Source organism: Odocoileus virginianus, chromosome 31, assembly GCF_023699985.2.
Source record: "Odocoileus virginianus isolate 20LAN1187 ecotype Illinois chromosome 31, Ovbor_1.2, whole genome shotgun sequence".
NCBI classification, from domain to species: domain Eukaryota; kingdom Metazoa; phylum Chordata; class Mammalia; order Artiodactyla; family Cervidae; genus Odocoileus; species Odocoileus virginianus.
Genome location: NC_069704.1, coordinates 725,154 through 744,113, shown reverse-complemented (window position 1 = coordinate 744,113; position 18,960 = coordinate 725,154). Strand labels below are relative to the sequence as shown.

The window sequence follows — 18,960 nt, the reverse complement described above, 5'->3', positions numbered from 1 at the left end:
CATCTCTCATGAGCTCAGGAACCACCCCCCACCAGGGATCCCCAAGTCTCCCAGCCCTTGGGGTGCTGCCTTATGATGGAGTCCCCCTTCCGAACCCCTACAGTCTGACCACGATGTGCGTCGGAAGGGACCAGTTGGCGGCTTGGGCAGGGCGGTTGTGTTCGTTTCTGGGCCACAGAAACATTACAGCAGAAGGGAGCGCTCGCTGAGTCTAAAGTGCAGACCAGTGAAGGAAGCCCAGACAGCTGAAGGCGCCCAGGGCCCTGCCTGGGAGTTCTGGAAACCCGGAACACCGGAGAGAGTCTGAAGGACAGGGTTTGCCATTTAAAAAGCACTTTGGCTGTGCTGCTTCTCTCCAGGGCGTCTAGCCAGCAGGCAGGATGCCACCCGGCCCCTCTTCTCGAGGGTGGGCCAGGAGTGCCCACCTTCCTCGAGGAGCCGCCAGGGCCGGAAGAAGGCGTCCCTCAGCAGCAGGCGGGGCCCCGGGCTCTCCTGGAAGCCGGCGTCCAGCCGCCGCACCAGCGGGTGGATGGTGGCGTGGCCGAAGCGGAAGGCGGCCGTGGAGAACACGTTGGAGACGGTGGGGTCCACGCTGGGGTCGTAGCCCCTGTAGGGGCCCACATGCCGCCCAAAGGCCTCGGGGCCCAGGATTCTGGGGGTGTAATCGCGCAGCGTGATGATCTGCGGGCAAAGGAGAGCTGGTGGGAGCCCGGCCCGACACGGGGTCCCAGCCTGGGCCACGGGGAGGGGCTTCTTCCTGCACAAGCCTGGGGGCCGCCGCACCCGAGTTGTCTTCGGGGGTCATGCCACCTGGCAGGGGAGGAGGAGACAGGAACTCTGTCTGTTCCAAATAAATTTCCGAGTTCTCGGCCTTTGTGGAGTTGGGTCAGAGACAGTCCCAGACGCCCTCTGAGCAGGCCTGGCCCAGCAGGGCTCAGCGGCCTCTGCTCTGACCCCTCGGTGCCCGGGCTTCCGTGGACCAAAGGTGGACAAGGAGCAGGCCCATTGCATCTCGAGGTCGCCATGTGGACCTCGACAAGACCCGCCTTCCTCCTTTGTAACACAGGATCTACAGGGTCACGGAGGGGTTAGAGGGCTGCTGTCCAGGGTCTGCTGCAGGAGCGCCCACATCAGAGACTGGGGAGTGGACACCACCGACTTAAAACAAGGCCCTCCATCAGCCCCGTGAGACCTGTGGACTCAGTGATGGTGTCTGTTGGGTGCAAGTAATTTTTCCAACGTCACTCAACTGAGAATGGCCAACTTGACACTCCATTCAATATCTTCTGATTTGAGGTTTAAAATATCATAATCATCTTTTTGCTAATTTGTGAATCTCATTCAGATTGCTTTCCCTTTTTATTTTCTCCATTGTCTCCAAAATAAATCACAGTAACTGGGGAATCCCTCTCAAAGGGTTTCCACGAGGATTAAATGAGTTAAAACCCCCGGGGCACTTAGAATGGTCTTGGCATCTGGGGAGCACCGGTGGGCCGTGCATTACTGCAGCTGCGGCGGCCGTGGTCTCCTGCGGAACGATCACCGCCAGAGGGATAACCGTCCTTCCAAGGGATGCGGGGCTTACACGGGGCCACCAGGGCCTTAGTGTTTCAGAATTGGGGGGGGGGTATAAATCTCGCCCCGGGGCCCATGCAGCCCCGCGCGCACCCAGGCGCGACGCTCACAAGGCCCCCGCGCACCTGGTGCAGCGCACCCACCACCTTGCGCGCCTCCTGGTAGGCGGTGTCCGCGCTCCAGTGCGCGTTGAGGGCCTTGAGCGCCGCGGCCAGGCGGTTGTGCTCCCGCAGCCACAGCGTGTGCAGGGCTGCCAGGGCGGGGACCTCGCTGGCGCGGCCGTCGCCGGCCAGGAAGCAAGGTGCGCGGGTTCTGGGGGCGCCGGGCTGGGGCGCGCAAGCGCGGGGCGCGGACGGCGGCGCGAAGGGCAGGAAGGCGCGTCCCGCGTCCTGGTAGCGCGCATTGACGCGCAGCAGCCCCTCGGCGCTGGTCCAGTTCCGCAGCCGCAGCTCCGAGGCCGCGGAGCTGCCGTACACGGTGGACGCGTCCAGGAACGAGGTCAGCCCGTTCATCTGCTGGCGCGGGTTGGCGGAAGACAGGTTGCCGAACAAGGCGCCTTGGGTCCCGGTGCCGCAGGCGGCCGTGGAGCGGTAAAAGGGCAGACAGACGGGGCCCGCAGCGTTCGCTGGGAGCTGGGAGAGCGGGAGTAGGGTTAGCGCGTCCCGGGTCCCTCCCCAGAGGCGCTAGGCGCTCGGGCTGCCCAGACCCGACGGCATCGGCCTTTCTGTGCCAGCCTGCGCGCAGCCCTCCCCCAGGTCAGGGGGATCTGACTGACTCGCAGCTGCGCAGACGCCCGCTGCCCCAAACTTTCCTCTGGTTTTGCCCCGCCTGGGGGGACACCCCTGAGGATTCCAGCAGTGTGGGTGTGAGGCTTGGGGAGCGCCCCATCTGCTGGCTCTCCTTGCCTCTCCCCCAACCAGGAAGCTCCTCCTGGGTGGGGCCCGCGTCTCTCCAGACCTTCCTAGCTCAGGGCTCCTAGTGGGGAATCGCTGCTGAGCTAAGGTTTATGGAGTAAATGTGAGTGAGTACTCCCAGCCCACGCATTCTTTGCTCAAGGGGAGAAATGTCCCTTGCCAGCCTCGGAGATTCTTTCTTAGAAGTTACTGTAAGAGAAGTACAGTAAAAACCCTACCTGTACATCTCCTTCCTTGCAGGCAGGGGGGAAACCAGAAGAATATTAACAGAGAGCGATTCTGCTAGCTCTGTCGGAAGTTCCTAGGCTCCTGCCTGAAAGCTAGCAGTTGAATCCCAGGGGTCTGTTAGGAAGGCAGGTGTGCGGAGGGTTCCGGGCAGGGCTGTTCTCTGCTTGGCTGCGTGTGACAGCTGACAGTAGCCACAAAGCGGGAAGCAACCTACCCCAATGCTCACCAATAAGCGAACTGGTTAAATAAGCTGTAATCTGAACACAGTTGGGTAATGAGGGTCATTTAACAGCCCACTTTCTGTCCATTTGATGACGTGGAGCCGTGTGTAAGGTTTATTAGTAAGCGGCTCACACCGTGCTCGCATCATGCACGCAGTAGGACACAAGAGATGCATGGAAGGTGTGTGTGCACGCTCAGTCGTGTCTGACTCTTTGCGGCCCCATGGACCGTAACCCGCCAGGCCCCTCTGTCCATGGGATTCTCCAGGCAGGAATACTGGAGTGGGTTGCCATTTCCTTCTCCAGGGGATCCTCCTGACCTGGGATCAAACCTGTGTCTCCTGCATTGGCAGGTGGATCCTTTACCACTGAGACACCAAATAAGGTATAAACACACACATACAGATAATTTTAATTTCTTTTTCTTTTTTTGTCTTTGTGGGGTCTCAGTTCCCCCACCAAGGACTGAACTGGCACTCTAGCCTCTGGACCACCAGGAAATGCCCATACAGATAATTTCATACCCATACGTGTGCAGATACTTTCTGGCAGAAAACACAGGAAATTCATCACAGCCGTAAACACCCGCCCCCCCATCTGGGAACAGTACAAAGAGTGACCCGTGTTTGAAATTTTAACGTGGTATCTGTTAGTTTCATAATAAAGTGATGAACGTTCAGAAATCCTACCTGTATGGGAAAGCATGGGCTTTGGGGCTTGCAGGTCAGCTGGCAGTCAGCCCCCGCCCCGGGGGCAGAGGGGCCCGTGCTCTGCGGCGTGAAGGCGATGTCGTGGTCGATGTACTGGCCCCACGCCGTCAGGAGGTCAGAGTACTGGTCGTCGTCCGTCACAGCCTCATTGGAGGCGTGTAGGACGCGTCGCGTCACCTCCCGGACCTGGAGGGGCAGACCAGCCGTCACACGCGGGAGCCGCCTGCCCGCGGGTGTGCGGACGCCGGCACCTGGCAGGGAGGGGGCAAGGCCGAGCCTGCGTCTCAGGGGCTCCACGCCGCGCTTAGGGCCCTGGAGACCCCCGACTGTCCTCCTCGAGATTCATCGCTCTGTGCTGATTTGGGGCCAAGAGAGCAGGAGGAGAAGGGGACGATGGAGGATGAGATGATTGGATGGCACCACTGACTGGATAGACATGGGAGCAAACTCCGGGAGTTGGTGATGGACAGGGAGACCTGGCGTGCCGCAGTCCATGGGGTCACAAAGAGTTGGACACGACTGAGCGACTGAACTGGTTTCTTCATTTGTAAATAAAATACAAAATGTCCATCTTCCGGCAGTGGTGTGGACATTAAACTGAATCCCCCAGGGATTAGCTCCAGATAGTCCCTGGCTGAGAGGGGGTGCCGGGTGCCTGGGGGTGAGGGAGAGGGCTGCTCCCTCGCATTGAAGCCCGTGGTGTTTGCCTGGCCCGAGCTCAGACCTGTTTGGTGTCGGCGGCTTCCTCTTTCCACTTCTCTGTTTGTGACCCCGTACGTGTACACCTGCTATCCTGTGCTTGTCCCACTACTGCATTTTGGGGCCAGACTTCCTTTCTGGTTTCTCAGGTCCCAAAGGAGGGAGGCTTTGCCCCAGGAGGGGTCGCACCCAGAGCTTCCGCAGCCCTGATTCAGATTACTCAGAGGATGAGATTTGGGACTCTGAAAACGGTGAGAGTTAGATCATATTTGGGATTCTGAGTTGATGCTGTGATGGCTGAGATGATGGGGGCCTTGGAATGAGGTAGGTGGGTTTTGCACATGGATTGGGTCTGACACTTCTGGGGTCCGAGGGTGGACTGGTAGCGGGGTGATGGCCCCCAGAGATGTCCATGGATGCATCCCTGGAGCCCGTGGCAACATCACATGGCTACAGGGACTTGGCAGACTTGGTGACTGTAAGGACCTGGAGCTGGGGGTGAGCCTAGATTCCAGGGGGGATGTGATTTAACCACATGGGTCCTTAAAACCTGAGACCCTTCCCTGAGTCACAGGAGATGCGACTTTGGAGCAAAGGCACAGAGATGCAGCCTTGCTGGCATGGGGGCCCATGAGCCAAGGAATGTGGAAACCACCCACTGCTTTATTCATCCAAGCAATCAGTCAGACTGGGGACCAATGACCCATTTTTGGACCCAAGGGATCAGCAGATTAGGTATGAGTTTGACAAATGATTTGCCTCTGGGAGTAGGTAGAAATTGCCATCTTTGCATAAATGAGTGAATTCATCAATTATAAGCGTCTCTGAACGTGCCTAGTTTTCCGTCTACTTGTAACTTGCTCTGCGTTGGTCTACTCTTAGTCAGAGCCACAGTTCCCAGGGTACAAGGGAAGTGCCCACCCTCCCCCCACTCCAACAGGGGCACCCGCAGGGGCCTGCCCTGCGGAGCAAGTCTCATCAGAGGCTGGGCCCCCCAGGGGAGGGGAGGTTTGCCAAGTTCTGAGACTCCTTGCAGCCCTGTTCCGGCAGCACTGACCGGGGGCAGGGGAAAGCCGTTGTACAGGAAGTGGGGGTTCCAGCCTCGGGGCTCACTGATACCGTCCTCGTAGGCGGGGGGCAGCCATCTGGCCAGCGCTGTGTTGGAGGCTCCCCAGCGGGGGTGGTCTCTGTGGAGACAGAAGGGCACGAGCTGTGTTGGGAGTCCAGGAGGAGGAGGGAGGCGGCGATGGGCCGGTGCTGTGACCTGGCGTCACGGTCTCTGGGGGAAGGCACGTGGTGCAGCTGCTCCCTCGGGGTGACCGGAGGTGAAGCCTTTGGTCCAGCGGGGGCCGCATGCCCTGCGGTGCGGAGATGCTCGGGGGATGTGCGGGAGCGGTGGTCTCGCGAGAACCGACTTCCGCGGCAGCCGCACGCGGCCCTCGCCCAGCGCCTGAACTGATGCGGGCTGCGCATACGTGTGCTGGCCCCCGCTCCGCCCAGCTTCCGCTTTTCCTCTGAGGCTGCCTCTCATCCCTTTACGCAGGACGCGCCACAGGCACCCCCCCCCCCGGGGCTCCGCGCAAAGGCGAGCTCGAGTCCCGCTCCTCCGAGCACCCTCCTCAGGACGCCCTGCAGCCGCCTGGGCAGCTGCCCTTTCCTGCACCCGTGTTTACCTGGAGGACAGAGTTTCTGCTAGAAAGTGAGGTCGCTGACTTGCTGAAGTTCGCAGTTCAGAAGTGGGACGGCTGTATTCATACATTTATTTGAATTAAAAGTAAGTCAGCCCTTGTCTGAGAGAGAGGAAGTGTCACTTGGTTGGCAGAGCAGACAATGAGATGGACTCAGCCAAAGAGGAAGATGGGAATGTTTTCCTTAAACAGACGGATCTGCAGTTTTGTTCTACTGGTCAAGATTTATTGACAAAAATATAAAGTTCCTGTTCAGGCAGAGTTCTGCCTAATGTCATTTTGATTTTACAAATGACTTTTGAGCCTTCCTTTTGTGTCATGAAGATGCCTCAAGGAGAAAGGTATTAAGAAGAACCAATATTAACATTAAGGTATTAATAAGAATCAATTGATAAGAATCAATCAAACTGGAAAAGGTCAGTTTTCATTCCAATCCCAAAGAAAGGCAATGCCAAAGAGTGTTCAAACTACTGCACAATTGCATTCATCACACACTAGCAAAGTAATGCTCAAAATTCTCCAAGCCAGGCTTCTACAGTACATGAACTATGAACTTCCAGATGCTCAAGCTAGGTTTAGAAAAGGCAAAGAACCAGAGATCAAATTGCCAACACCCATTAGAACATCAAAAAGGAAGAGACTTCCAAAAAAAAATCTGCTTTATTGACTACGCTAAAGCCTTTGACTGGGTGGATCACATCTGGAAAGTTCTTTAAACAGCTGGGAATACCAGACCACCTGACCTGCCTCCTGAGAAATCTGTATTCAGGTCAAGAAGCAACATTTAAAACTGGACGTGAAACAACAGACTGGTTCCAAATTGGGAAAGGAGCATGTCAAGGCTGTATATTGTCACCCTGCTTATTTAACTTATATGCAGAGTACATCATGAGAAACACTGGGCTGGATGAAGCACAAGTTGGAATCAAGATTGCCAGGAGGAATATCAATAACCTCAGATACGCAGATGACAGCATCGTTATGGCAGAAAGTGAAGAAGAACTAAAGAGTCTCTTGATGAAAGTGAAAGAGGAGAGTGAAAAAGCTGGCTTAAAACTTGACATTCAGAAAACTAAGATTGTGGCATCCAGTCCCATCACTTCATGGCAAATAGATGAGGAAACGATGGAAACAGTGACAGACTTTATTTTCTTGGGCTCCAAAATCACTGCAATGGTGACTGCAGCCACGAAATTAAAAGATGCTTGCTCCTTGGAAGGAAAGCTATGACCAAACTAGATAGCATTTTAAAAAAGCAGAGATGTTACTTTGCCAACAAAGGTCCATCTAGTCAAAGCTATAGTTTTTCCAGTAGTCATGTATGGATATGAGAGTTGGACTATAAAGAAAGCTGAGTGCCGAAGAATTGATGCTTTTGAACTGTGGTGTTGGAGAAGACTCTTGAGAGTCCCTTGGACAGCAAGGAGATCCAACCAGTCCATCCTAAAGGAGATCAGTCCTGGGTGTTCATTGGAAGGACTGATGCTGAGGCAGAACCTCCAGTACTTTGGCCACCCGATGTGAAGAACTGACTCATTTGAAAAGACTGTGATGCTGGGAAAGATTGAAGGCGGGAAGAGAAGGGAACAACAGAGGATGAGATGGTTGGATGGCATCACTGACTTGATAGACATGGGTTTGGGTAAATTCCGGGAGTTGGTGATGGACAGGGAGGCCTGGCGTGCTGCAGGTCATGGAGTCGCAGAGTCAGACACGACTGAGTGACTGAACTGAACTGAGCTGAAGAATCAGTATGTCCCAGAAATGTTTCTCACAACGAGAAAATGAGAGACTAATGATTGGTAACTGGTCCTTGAGCAAATTAGATATGAATAGTAAATCTATACATAGGTGATCAAATATGTAAACATATAAAATAAACACACAAATAAAAACATTTACAAAATATAAGGATAAAATACCTACAGAACATATGTAAAAATAAAGGAGAAAATGAAATACTTTTCATCATAGAGTATCCTACGTGTAGGGAAAAAAATCAGACAAATTAGAATGGAAATGTTTGTTCAAAGAGAAAAGAAAAATATGGGAGTTTTCTGTTAGAGAAAAATTTGCTCTGTTCTATAAAAATGGATTTTTGGGTTCAAAATTGTGGTATGCAAGGTCCCTCGGTCTTTATCAACACAGCCCTATGGCAGTAATAGCCGTTGGGGTGTTTGGTGGTTACAGAGTTTTCCAAAAGACAGGAGTGAGGCTGGAGTTTGTGGGTGAACAGGAGACAGCTGTGCCGGGCTCTCTGAGGTCACGCGGCAGGGCCGCTTGAGTCAGAGGAGACCAGGATCTAGACTTCTAAGCTGCGTGCCTGCATCCGACGTGTCGGCACTTAGAACATGTAGGCAGGAAGTCTGCAAGAATTGGGGCAAGCTGCTAAGGGTTTTTAAAGTATTTGTAAATATAAATATTGAAAAATCAGTGGTTTTCAGAATTGAAAGAGACGCGTGTACCCCAGTGTTCATTGCAGCACTGTTTATAATAGCCAGGACATGGAAGCAACCTAGATGCCCATTGGCAGACGAATGGATAAGAAAGCTGTGGTACATATACACCATGGAATATTACCCAGCCATTAAAAACAATACATTTGAATCAGTTCTAATGAGGTGGATGGAACTGGAGCCTATTATACAAAGTGAAGTAAGTCAGAAAGAAAAGCACCAATATAGTATATTAATACTCACACATATATATGGAATTTAGAAAGATGGTAACAATGACCCTATATGCGAGACAGCAACAGAGACACAGATGTAAAGAACAGACTTTTGGACTCCAGGAGAAGGCAAGGGTAGGGTGATTTGAGAGGATACCATTGAAACATGCATATTACCGTATGTGAAATAGATCACCAGTCCAAGTTCAATGCATGAGACAGGGTGCTTAGGGCTGGTGCACTAGGATGACCCAGAGGGATGGGATGGGGAGGGAGGTGGGAGGGTGGTCACCCATGGCTGATTCATGTCAGTGTATGGCAAAAACCACAATACAGTAATCAGCCTCCAATTAAAATAAATTAATTAAAAATTAGTGGCTTTGACACTAACTTCTACCAAAGGACTGTAACACCCACCCATTGTTCCTATGTGAATGCGACTTGTTTGGTGTCCTGCCTGAGACAGAGAGGAGCCGTGCGCTGAGGACTGTGACCGTCTCTAAGCGCCTGTTTGAGGCAGGGCCGCCCGTGGCTCCTGAGCCTGGAAGCAAGGCGCTTCCTTTCTCCGAGACTCCCGCCCAGCCCAGCTCTCAGGAGTGATGAGCAGCAGAAGGTGGGGGCGCCCCCTTCTGTCTGGAGGACAGGGAATGGGCATGAACTCTAGCATCAACCCTCTGCAGCTCTCCAGCACCACTGAAGGGGTTCGGTTTAGGGCCGCGTTTCATCAGCTGCAGTGAGTCAGCCTTCACGCGGTGTTCTGGTCGGTTAGCGGCCAGTCTTTACTGAAATCCCGTAAAACGCTGCTCTTTGACTCAAGAATCATGCGAGTGTTTACCTAACTGCTGAGGCATCAGGGTTTTTGCTGACTGACTGCTGGGTTTCAGCAGCTCCTGGGAGGGCCGGAGGTCTCCGTGACCGTCTCTCTCTTGGCTCAGAGCCCAGCCTCCTGGGCAGGACCCGGGGTGCCATGTGGGGCCTCTGGGTTGGGCCCCCCCAGGCTCCTGGCCCCGCTCTTGGAAGCTGCTTGGCTGGGGCAGGATAACCCAGTCCCCAGAGGGTCAACTTCCCCAGCACGTGGTTCTTTTAGTAGCTTTGCATTAGTGACCTTGCTGGGAATGGTCGCGGAGCTGACAACCAGAGGGGAGACGTCTCTGGAGGGGAGTTTCAGAGGGAGACAGGTGTCCCCCCTTCCTGGGATCTGTCTGAGCATCAGCTCCTCACTCCTGGGCACCAGGAGCCTGACAGTCCCTGGGCCTCTTCTGATAAGAACTGGATGTGGGAACACTTTCATTTGGAGCGGGCAGGGCTGAGCCTGCAGAGAGCCAGCAACCTTGGGGCTGACCCTCAGCCTAGTGGCCCCAGCGGCTCATTTATAAGACAGCAAACCCGGCTTCAAGGCGCTGGCCCTCCAGGTCTCTGGGCAGGTGTTTTATGATTTGGGCGGAAGAAGAAGTGTGACGTTCCTGTTGGTCCTTGGATCTGGTTACTATAAATACTGGGACGCAAGATACAGCTGTCGCCGTGGAAGGAGAGAGACTCACCTTCACCCACGTTTCCCTGGAGGGCACGTCCACTCGGGCCCACCAGCAGGGAGGCTGGGCTGCCCCCTTGTCGGGGTCGGGGTGACAGCAGAGAGTGCAGCCCTGGGCAGAGGAGATTGGGGCCTGGTCCTGCCGTCTGCGACTCCATACCTGTCTGCAGGTACAGTCTCCCTGGACCCGGGCCGTGGGGCTCGCGGTGCAAGGGCCTGGAGGCAGAGGGGTCAGCTGGGACACTAAACGGACTGACCTCCGGACGGAGCGAGCCGAGAGTGGACGGCAGACATGCAGAGAAAGAGGTGGAAGAAAACGGGGTGACCCCAGGGAAGCCGGGGAGCTTTACAGCTAACATCCTGGTGAAAGTGGCTCCTGTCTACGGGGTGCTGAAGACCTTTGAGACCTGTGTCTTACCGAAGACACACACAGGAGTGTTGGGGACGTGGGTGTAAGGGAGAGGCTGGACCGCTTCTTATCACTGTGTAGAGTCAGTATTAGGCGCATTCTTTAACAAAATCTCAGATGACCCAGGGACAGTCCCTCCTGATGGCGACTGTCACGTTCAAATCCAATTTGCAGATGAGATGAGGACCCCGGGAAGTACCTGTTGTTGCAGGCGCCCGTGATGAGCCTGTACTTGTTGGCCAGGCAGGTGTCCGGACATCTGGGTGGCAGCATGTGAGGCAGGCATCCGGACAGGTTCGCGATCGCGCTCAGCAGCCCCTCCGAGAGAGCATCTGAGGGAAGGCCCCGTGGCATCAGCCCTCTGCGGAGAGGACAGCCTGCCTGCCCAGTGACTGTCCTAACCTGGCCCCCACCCCTGCCGGCAGGATTCACACGGAGACTTTGTCCCTCTTGGTGGGAAGCCCTTCCTTCTCCTTGAAATCAACCCTTTCTTATTTACCCTTCTTGAGTGTCCTGATTGCTAGGGTTTAAAAGTTTATCTTTGCTTTGTGCTCTTTCAGAAAAGCGATTCTGAGCGCTCTGGCCCCAGAGATGAGCACTGGGAGCCTGGATGTAGAACCCCGCGTTTGCCGCCACCCCAGGCCCAGAAGACACTGACTGTGTGGCCTTGATCAGCCCCCACCCCGCCTCAGATGCTCCCTAGCAACGCCCCAGTGTCCCTCTACAAAACCCTCCTTTTTCCCTTCATGTTGATGTTGGGTCCTACTTATAAACCTTTCTAGTTTTAGGGCCCCAGAAGACAATCTATTCTGGGTTTTTTTGCCAATTCTGTTGCTATTTGTGACAAATACAAGCAAGAACTAGTAGTTGAAGAAATCGTTGTTTCTCCAAGATGGTTCGTATAAATCTTCAAAGACAATGCCATAAAACTGACCAGATACCAAGGAAATGAGATATTCACTAGCAAAACACTGGAAGGCATGCATCCCGATTTCAAAGGGAGGAGGAACAAACAGCTTCTCAATTATTAATGTTCCCTGTACAACCTCTGTGGACAACTGAATAAACTGTGGACAGCTGAATAAAGCTTAGGCCACAATTTTGTTCAGCTGATGGAGAAATAGGCATTCCTGAACAAAACAGGCAAAAATGCTCCATACCAGGAGATGCTCAAGCACACGCAAGAGTTTAACAAACGAAGTCCATGAGAAGGACCATGATTGTAGCTGCATCAATACAAAACCAACATTAAGACGCACCCGGGAGGGAGGGTGCCAACGTTCGATTGTAGATGCCGACTGGTGATGGGGTGGTAGGGGGCATCTGGATCCTGTCACTGGTGTTACATTCTGAATTTTCTAGACTACGCTGATGATGGGAGTAACAATATACAGCCTAGATTACAGGGGTCTTAAGTTTTGCACCTTGGCTGGGCTGAACCCATCCACTGAAGCTCCACAAACAGCTGCACCCACAGACCCGGGCAGTGGCTTTGCGACTCTACGGCGTGAACACAAGGCCAGAGGATTTATGGCCACAGTCGTCGCCACAGGACAGGACCGCGGACCGACAGTCCTTAGAAATGGTTTTCAACTGCTTCAACGAAAACATTTTCAAACGGGCCCTTGGTTGCTATAAAGTTGGTTAAATTGAAGTGTTAAGCCCAGTGTCTGAGAATTCTGGTTAACCTCAATTTAGCTGAGTCTGTCTCATTCTAAAGTAAATCAACATTAAACTAACCTACAGCTAGTTGGGAGGAAAGACTCAGTGACTAAGGAGCTCATGGCACCACACTGGAGAAGTCTGCAGAAGTCCACTGGAACTGATCGTGTTTTTTCAGTTCCTCGTCCTAGGGCTCACCGATGTACCTCACATTCTAAGGCACTTCCATTCTGAAGTGGGATGGAATTCCACTTAAACGCCACTCGGATTCTTAAGTCAGCAGAGCCCTTGGTGGGACGCAGCCCCCGGTTTACTGGTCTGCCGGCGTCCAGCTGAGTGGACCACGACGGCGACTGCTCATTTCAGGGGGAGCAGGTTCATCCCCAGAGGCCCCGGCACGTCCCCAGAGGCAGTTTGCTCAGAAGTGGGGTGGCCGTCCTATTCTCCCTGGACCACGCTGCCTCCCCCGGAAACTTGTTTCCCCAAGTTTTAACCGGGCTGGTGGGGGCCTTGGAAGAAACTTCCAGTTATTTCAGACCATAGAGCAGGACACTGAGATTGTTCAGCTGGCTCTCCAAACTCAGCCTGGACGGCAGAGAAACAGTGATTTCCCACCCAGCAAAGCCAGGACGTCGTGGCTCTTGACCAGCATCTCAAGCACTGCTCGCTTGTCCCGTGAGCCACCGGGGGCACAGGCCTTGCGCCCTGCTAGGACCCTCCCCACCTCCCTGCGCTCAGCCCTGCCCCCCGGGCACTCACCTGTGGGCAGCTGGGACTGTCCAGACCTCAGGTGACCCCGTCTCACCGCCTCCTGCACTGAGGCCTCCATGACCTCCGCTGCCCGGGACGCAGCATGGCTCGTGGGCTCAGGGAGTTTGGAAAAGGACAGAAGTTGCGATGGGGAAATAACTTCCCTTTTGTGGAGGTTTCTAGGCACAAAGAGGAGTGAGCACGTATGTGGTGATTCGCTTCAGTCGTGTCTGACTCTCTGTGACCCCAGGGATGGTAGCCTGCCAGGCTCCTCTGTCCCTGGGCTTCTCCAGGCAAGAATGCTGGAGTGGGATGCCTCCAGGGGATCTCCCTGACCCAGGGATTGAACTCACATCTCTTTACGTCTCCTGTACTGGCAGGAGGGTTCCTGACCACTAGCGCCACCTGGGGAGCCCACAAAGAGGAGATGTGAAGTCAGCTGTTCTTTTGTGGTGTTTGGTGACCACTTAATAATCAGTCATGTGAACCTGAATCAGAAGTGACAGGCAGGTGGGGTTCAGGGACCGCATCCACGAGGACCAGGGATTCAGTGAAGGGCCAGGACCCGCGTGCAGACAGTCTGCGGGAAGGCGAAGAGACAGACAGACTTGCACAAGCAAGCTCACTTAATCCTTGTCACCGCTGTGTGGGGTTGGCCTGCTCATCAAAATCCAGGTAGTAAACGGACTTGCTCATCACCTGTCCATTCACTGTGCATCACCATGGAGACAGAGATTCTGTTGCTTAGAACACTTTTTGACAGTGGCTCACCTGTGTGTGTCTGCCATTGATTCACATTATTCCTTGTAGCAGACTTTCATTTTTTGTTTCGATAAGGTGATCTCACATTTTATCTGGATAATTTTTCTGGCCTACTGTGAAATAGTGGTGTTTAGTGTTATTTAAGGATATTTTAAGGGCTTCTGGTAAAGAACCTGCCTGCCAGTCCAGGAGATGCGAGAGACATGGGTTCAATCCCTGGGTCAGGAGGAGCCCCTGAAGCAGGGTGTGGCAACCCACGCCAGAATTCAGGCTGGGGGCATCCCGTGGACAGAGGAGCCTGGCAGGCTGCCACCCACAGAGCCACAGAGTCAGACAGCACTGAAGCGACTTCACACGCACGCACATGAGGCTATTTTAAGCACTAATTAATCTTTCTGAGGATATCACTGTGAATAAGTAAGTTATGTAACTTGAAAAAAATCCGGTTGGACGTGTGGGTTCCCACCACCGGGAGGGGCTCTGAGAGCCAGCGGCCGTCGTGGCCCCAGTCCCCAAGGCACAGAGGCTGTGACCCCTCGGGACGCACGCTCTCAGCGGAGCCGCTCGGCTCGGTGCCGCCACAGGCCTGGGACTCAGCTGTCCGGGGGCTCTGGTTTCAGTGGGGCAGCCTGTTTTCAAGGTTTCTAGCGCTTTTCTTCTGCTGTTACTAAAATCCACTGTTAGCACGGTAAGCAAGTAGCCTTTGTTCCAACATTTGCATCTAACACAAAGTCCCCAGACCACAAACTTTGTGAACTCTGTGTGTTAGCAGTGAGTTCCCCCTCGTGAGAAGGCAGGTCACCTAGGGACAGGCAGGGGCAGTCCTTCGCAACCCGTGGAGGTGTCCTTGCCCCGTCTTCATGCATAGCTGACACCACGGTTGTGGACATGCTAACATAGTCTGACTTCATGGGAAATATCTTTTCTCTTTCTTTCCCCTTTGATTCAAATTTTTATAAAATAAACTTGGTTGCAGCTAATATGGACAATAGAGGCTTTTTCTGGTTGGAATAATAGAAATTTTGAAATAAATCAACCACTGCCTTGTGATAGTTTGTGTCTTGAGAGCTTATATAATTATTGCTTAGTTTCCAACAAAATAGCACACTTGTGAAGATAAAACCTGTGTTTTAGATTTTTGCTTGTTGTGCTTGGAGAGGAAATGGCAACCCACTCTAGGATTCTTGCCTGAGAAATCCCATGGACAGAGAAGTGTGTCGGGCTGCAGTCCATGGGGTTGCAAAACAGTCAGACATGACTTAGCAACTAACAACAACAACAAATGTGAGACTGTAATATCCTTAATGTTGATTCTATTTAAAAGTAAGGTGTTTCCTAAAGATTCAAAAAGACTGGTGGGCAGATTTCATTCCTAGGTAAAGTTACACCTGTGTGTCTGGACCCCCTACCCCCTCAGTCTGCGGGCCGTTTTCCAGGAGCCAGGCTCACTTTTCTGCTTTTCGAATCGGGAAATATTGAATTCCCACTGCGTCACTGCCCTTGGCTCTGTTTGGCTAAGAGAGAAACTTTGAGACTGAATGAGGTTCTCAGTTACTTGCACCCGATCCTAGAAGCATGAATAAACTCATGTGAGTTTCAGCTCCTAATTTGTAAAATGCAGGACGTCATGAAGATGAAGATCAGCAGATCCATGCAGACGCCCCACCGCCCGCCCCCAGGCACCATACCTTCTCATCGCAGCGTAGATGGACTTGTCCACCAGGAGCCTGCTCGCCTCCACGATGCCCCTGACTCGAGACTCCTCGGTCTCTCCTGCGAATGAGGCATCACAGGATCAAACACAAAGTTCACCAAGCCTCCGCCCCCTTGGGTTTCTCTTCCGAGTCCAGCTTGATGCCGTGACAACCAGGTGGTTCTGGGCCTCCACCCGGTTACCACTCCCCTTCTTCCCTTCCTTCCCCTCCCCTCCCCCTCTCCCGTCCCCCCCAACCCCTTCCCCTTCCCCTCTCTCCATCAAGGCCCCCACTGCCCATGGTTTATTTGCACCTGATTCTCTCCTAACAGCTACATTTGCTGTAAACATCCTTGCACTTCAGTCTCGACTTTGCACAAACCCTAGAAACAAACCACGATCCATGTGGTGATGGAGGCATGCGATTTCCACGATAAACACTCTGTGTGGAGTTTTTGAGAAAGGACTTGAAGCCTTGATACACAAACAGTCCCACAGTTCACAGACCAGATGTCGGCCCAAGGGCACCTGTTCCTCAGTGTTTATCAGCCAGATTCCCGCGTGCGTGTGGTGTCCACGTGCGACCCTGGGAGGCGGGTGTGAGTCTGGCCACAGCCCTGCCATCTCTAAGACCCCAGAGGAGGAGCAGCCCACCCAGCAGAGACCCCACGCTGAGGGGTGCCCCCTGGACACCCGACGGACACCGTGGCCCAGGCCTGGTCCTAGTGCCTGGTGCCCTCAGCGGGCTCTGGACGGCGACAGGGAGCCCCCGACGGCTCATGTCTCAGTCTGTGAGCCTGAGTGATGTAACCCAGCTCAGACAAGAGGGCTGGAGGTTTGTCATGGAGGCTGTGACTGATGAAGGCGATGTGTCAAAGAAAGATCAACCCTTCAGTATGAAAGGCAGCTAACCAGCCAGGACCTAGTGTGTGACACAGGGAGCTACATACTCAGGGTTCTGTAATAGCCTAGAGGGGAAAAGAATCAGAAAAAGAATGAATCTCTATATATACACACACACAAACGTAAGTATGGGCTTCTGAGTTGGGCGGCACTGGGGTAAAGTAGCTTCCTGCCCGTGCAGGGGACATAAGGGACTCAGGCTCAACCCCTGGGTCGGGAAGATCCCCTGGAGGAGGAAACGGCAGCCCGCTCCAGTATTCCTGCCTGGAGAATCCCATGGACAAAGGAGCCTGGCAGGCTCCAGTTCACGAGGTCGCAGAGAATCAGGCACAACTGAGCGGCTTAGCACGCGCGTGTAACTGATTCCCTCACTGTACACCCAGAACTAACACAACCTCGTGAACCAACTATGCGCCCAGTCGCTCAGCCCTGTCTAACTCTCTGTGGCCCCACAGACTGCAGCCTGCCAGGCTCCTCTGTCCGTGGGGTTTTACAGCCAAGAATACTGGAGTGGGTTGCCACTTCCTCCTTCAGGGGATCTTCCCGACCCAAAGACTGAGCCTGCGTCTCTTGCATCTCCTGTGTTGGCAGGCAGATTCTCTACCACTAGCACCACCTGGGAAGCCCTAAATCAAGTATACTTCCATTAAAAATAAATAAATAAGGAGTTAATGTGTAATTGTTTTGTTTAAAATGACTGATGACTTGTCAATTGGAAAAAACATCATTGTATTAAAGACTGTAAACTTTAAACACTATGACTAATAATATTTTCTAAGTAAGTAGTTTTCAAAAGTAAACAAGTAGTCACCTTCGAAATACTCTAATGAACAATGGATTAGTACAAAGTACAGTGTTTTTATCAAATGCTGTGTTGTATATTGTTTATATATATATACTGAAAGTTTAAGAAAAAACCTCTTCAAGATGGAGAAATAGTAACAATTGCTCTAGCAAAACTGTAACTACCATCTTTCCCAGTTCCTAAAAAATGCGTGATTTCTCATACTGGAGCTCTTGTGTGCGGGTACTTCTGTATTTTATCAAATAGATCTTGCTCGTGACGACTTTGTTACTGTGGTTTTGTAGAACTAGGTCTTTGATAAGTGTGAAATGAAATGACCAATTAGTTCACAAGCATTTACTGCAACTCATCCTGTGCCAGGTCTTGGGGTGATAGGTTTACTGGGCTTGGAGGATGGGGACATTTAAGATGCAGTTGGCGTTTGTGTTTTCTAGTTTGTGCTGTCCAGACAGCATGCACTCAGTACTTTAAACGGAGCGTCTCAGTGACACTCACAAATAGGACTGCGGTAGAGAACTTTCCAGTCTTCTCCATTTCAGACAGGAAAGTGGCCCCGTCAGCAATGTGCAGGGACGGAGCGGCACCCTGGCTTCCTCTCGGCCTCAAAGGCCAGGCCGATTTCCCGAGGAGCATCTAAGTCCACGAAGGGCTTTTGTGCAACAGTCCATGTGGCCACGAAGCCGGTACTCAGTGACTCTGGAGACATGGGGGCTCCAGCAGGAGGCTCCCTGGGGCTGAAGGTGACTATGGGGACTCAGGCAGCTCACCAGGCCTGCAGATGACCAGGGTCTGCAAGGAGGGGCTGGAGGAGCAGAGCGTCCACCCCTGATGACCCCAGCAGGACGAGTCTGCCGGGCAAGGCCCCTGGTGCAGACGCTGGCGGCCGGAGAGCCTCCCGGAGATGCCCTCCCATGTCCTGCTCCAGGAGCATCCCTTCTCTGTGTTTGAGACTTTTTTCTTTTCTTTTTACCAAAACAAAAGCAGAGTTTGAGCTGTGATGATTTTAACCACAGCACAGCTGTACCTTTCTCAACTGAATTTGGCATTGCAACCCCCTGATTCCAGAAAATACGACAAAGGAGTGACTTAATGAGAAATGATTGTGTGGTCAAGGAAAACACAACGACTCCCAAAGAAATGGTTTTAAAATATACGAGCAGGTAAAATTGACGTCTTCTGTGCGTAATCATAAGAAAGTCAGTTATTTTTCAGAAAGAATTGTGTTTTAATCCTTCTAAACTCAAGAATTATTGTTCTTTTCTTGGAAAGCAAAAGAAACACTGAAGCGATCTTACCTGACTCTGGAGAACTCACGATGCTTTCTGCTCTGGTAGATGCAAACAGTTCCTTTATGATTTCGGAAGACCGTAATTTATCGCTACTCACCCCAAAGGAGGCCCCCAGGTCTCAGGAGGAACGAGAAGACAGCTCCGGCGCAGGTGACGGCCAGCACCACGCCCAGCACGGCCCGTGCCCGCATCTGCGAGGAGGCATGAGTCAGGCCGCCCCCACGGGGAGCCTTGTCTCTGCTGCCCTGCGTGGTGGTGCCTGCATCCTGTCTGCCCCCCTCGGCCAGGGTCTGACTCTGGGGGCTGATTGGCCAAGGCAGGGACTGGCCGTGCCTGCTCGACCGTCTGAAAACAGATCTTTGCTCTTGAGTGGCCGTGTCCCCAGAACAGCTCAGTGACAACCTATTTTAACTCATGGGGATGTTGAATGGTATAAAATTTCTGGGAGTA

At 52.9% G+C, this 18,960-nt stretch overlaps 1 protein-coding gene across 1 annotated transcript in view; it reads right to left on the bottom strand.

Moving 5' to 3' along the window:
• TPO (thyroid peroxidase) overlaps positions 1 to 18,701 on the bottom strand; it is a 34,387-nt gene extending 15,686 nt beyond the window's left edge. The window contains exons 1-8 of the mRNA XM_070459140.1: positions 18,608 to 18,701; positions 15,509 to 15,593; positions 13,068 to 13,237; positions 10,846 to 10,978; positions 5,405 to 5,534; positions 3,628 to 3,834; positions 1,701 to 2,207; positions 426 to 681 (exon numbers count right to left, since the gene is read on the bottom strand). Coding sequence (XP_070315241.1) covers positions 426 to 681; positions 1,701 to 2,207; positions 3,628 to 3,834; positions 5,405 to 5,534; positions 10,846 to 10,978; positions 13,068 to 13,237; positions 15,509 to 15,593; positions 18,608 to 18,701 — 1,582 coding nt within the window. The remainder of the gene's footprint in view (positions 1 to 425; positions 682 to 1,700; positions 2,208 to 3,627; positions 3,835 to 5,404; positions 5,535 to 10,845; positions 10,979 to 13,067; positions 13,238 to 15,508; positions 15,594 to 18,607) is intronic.
• Positions 18,702 to 18,960: the final 259 nt, after the last annotated feature.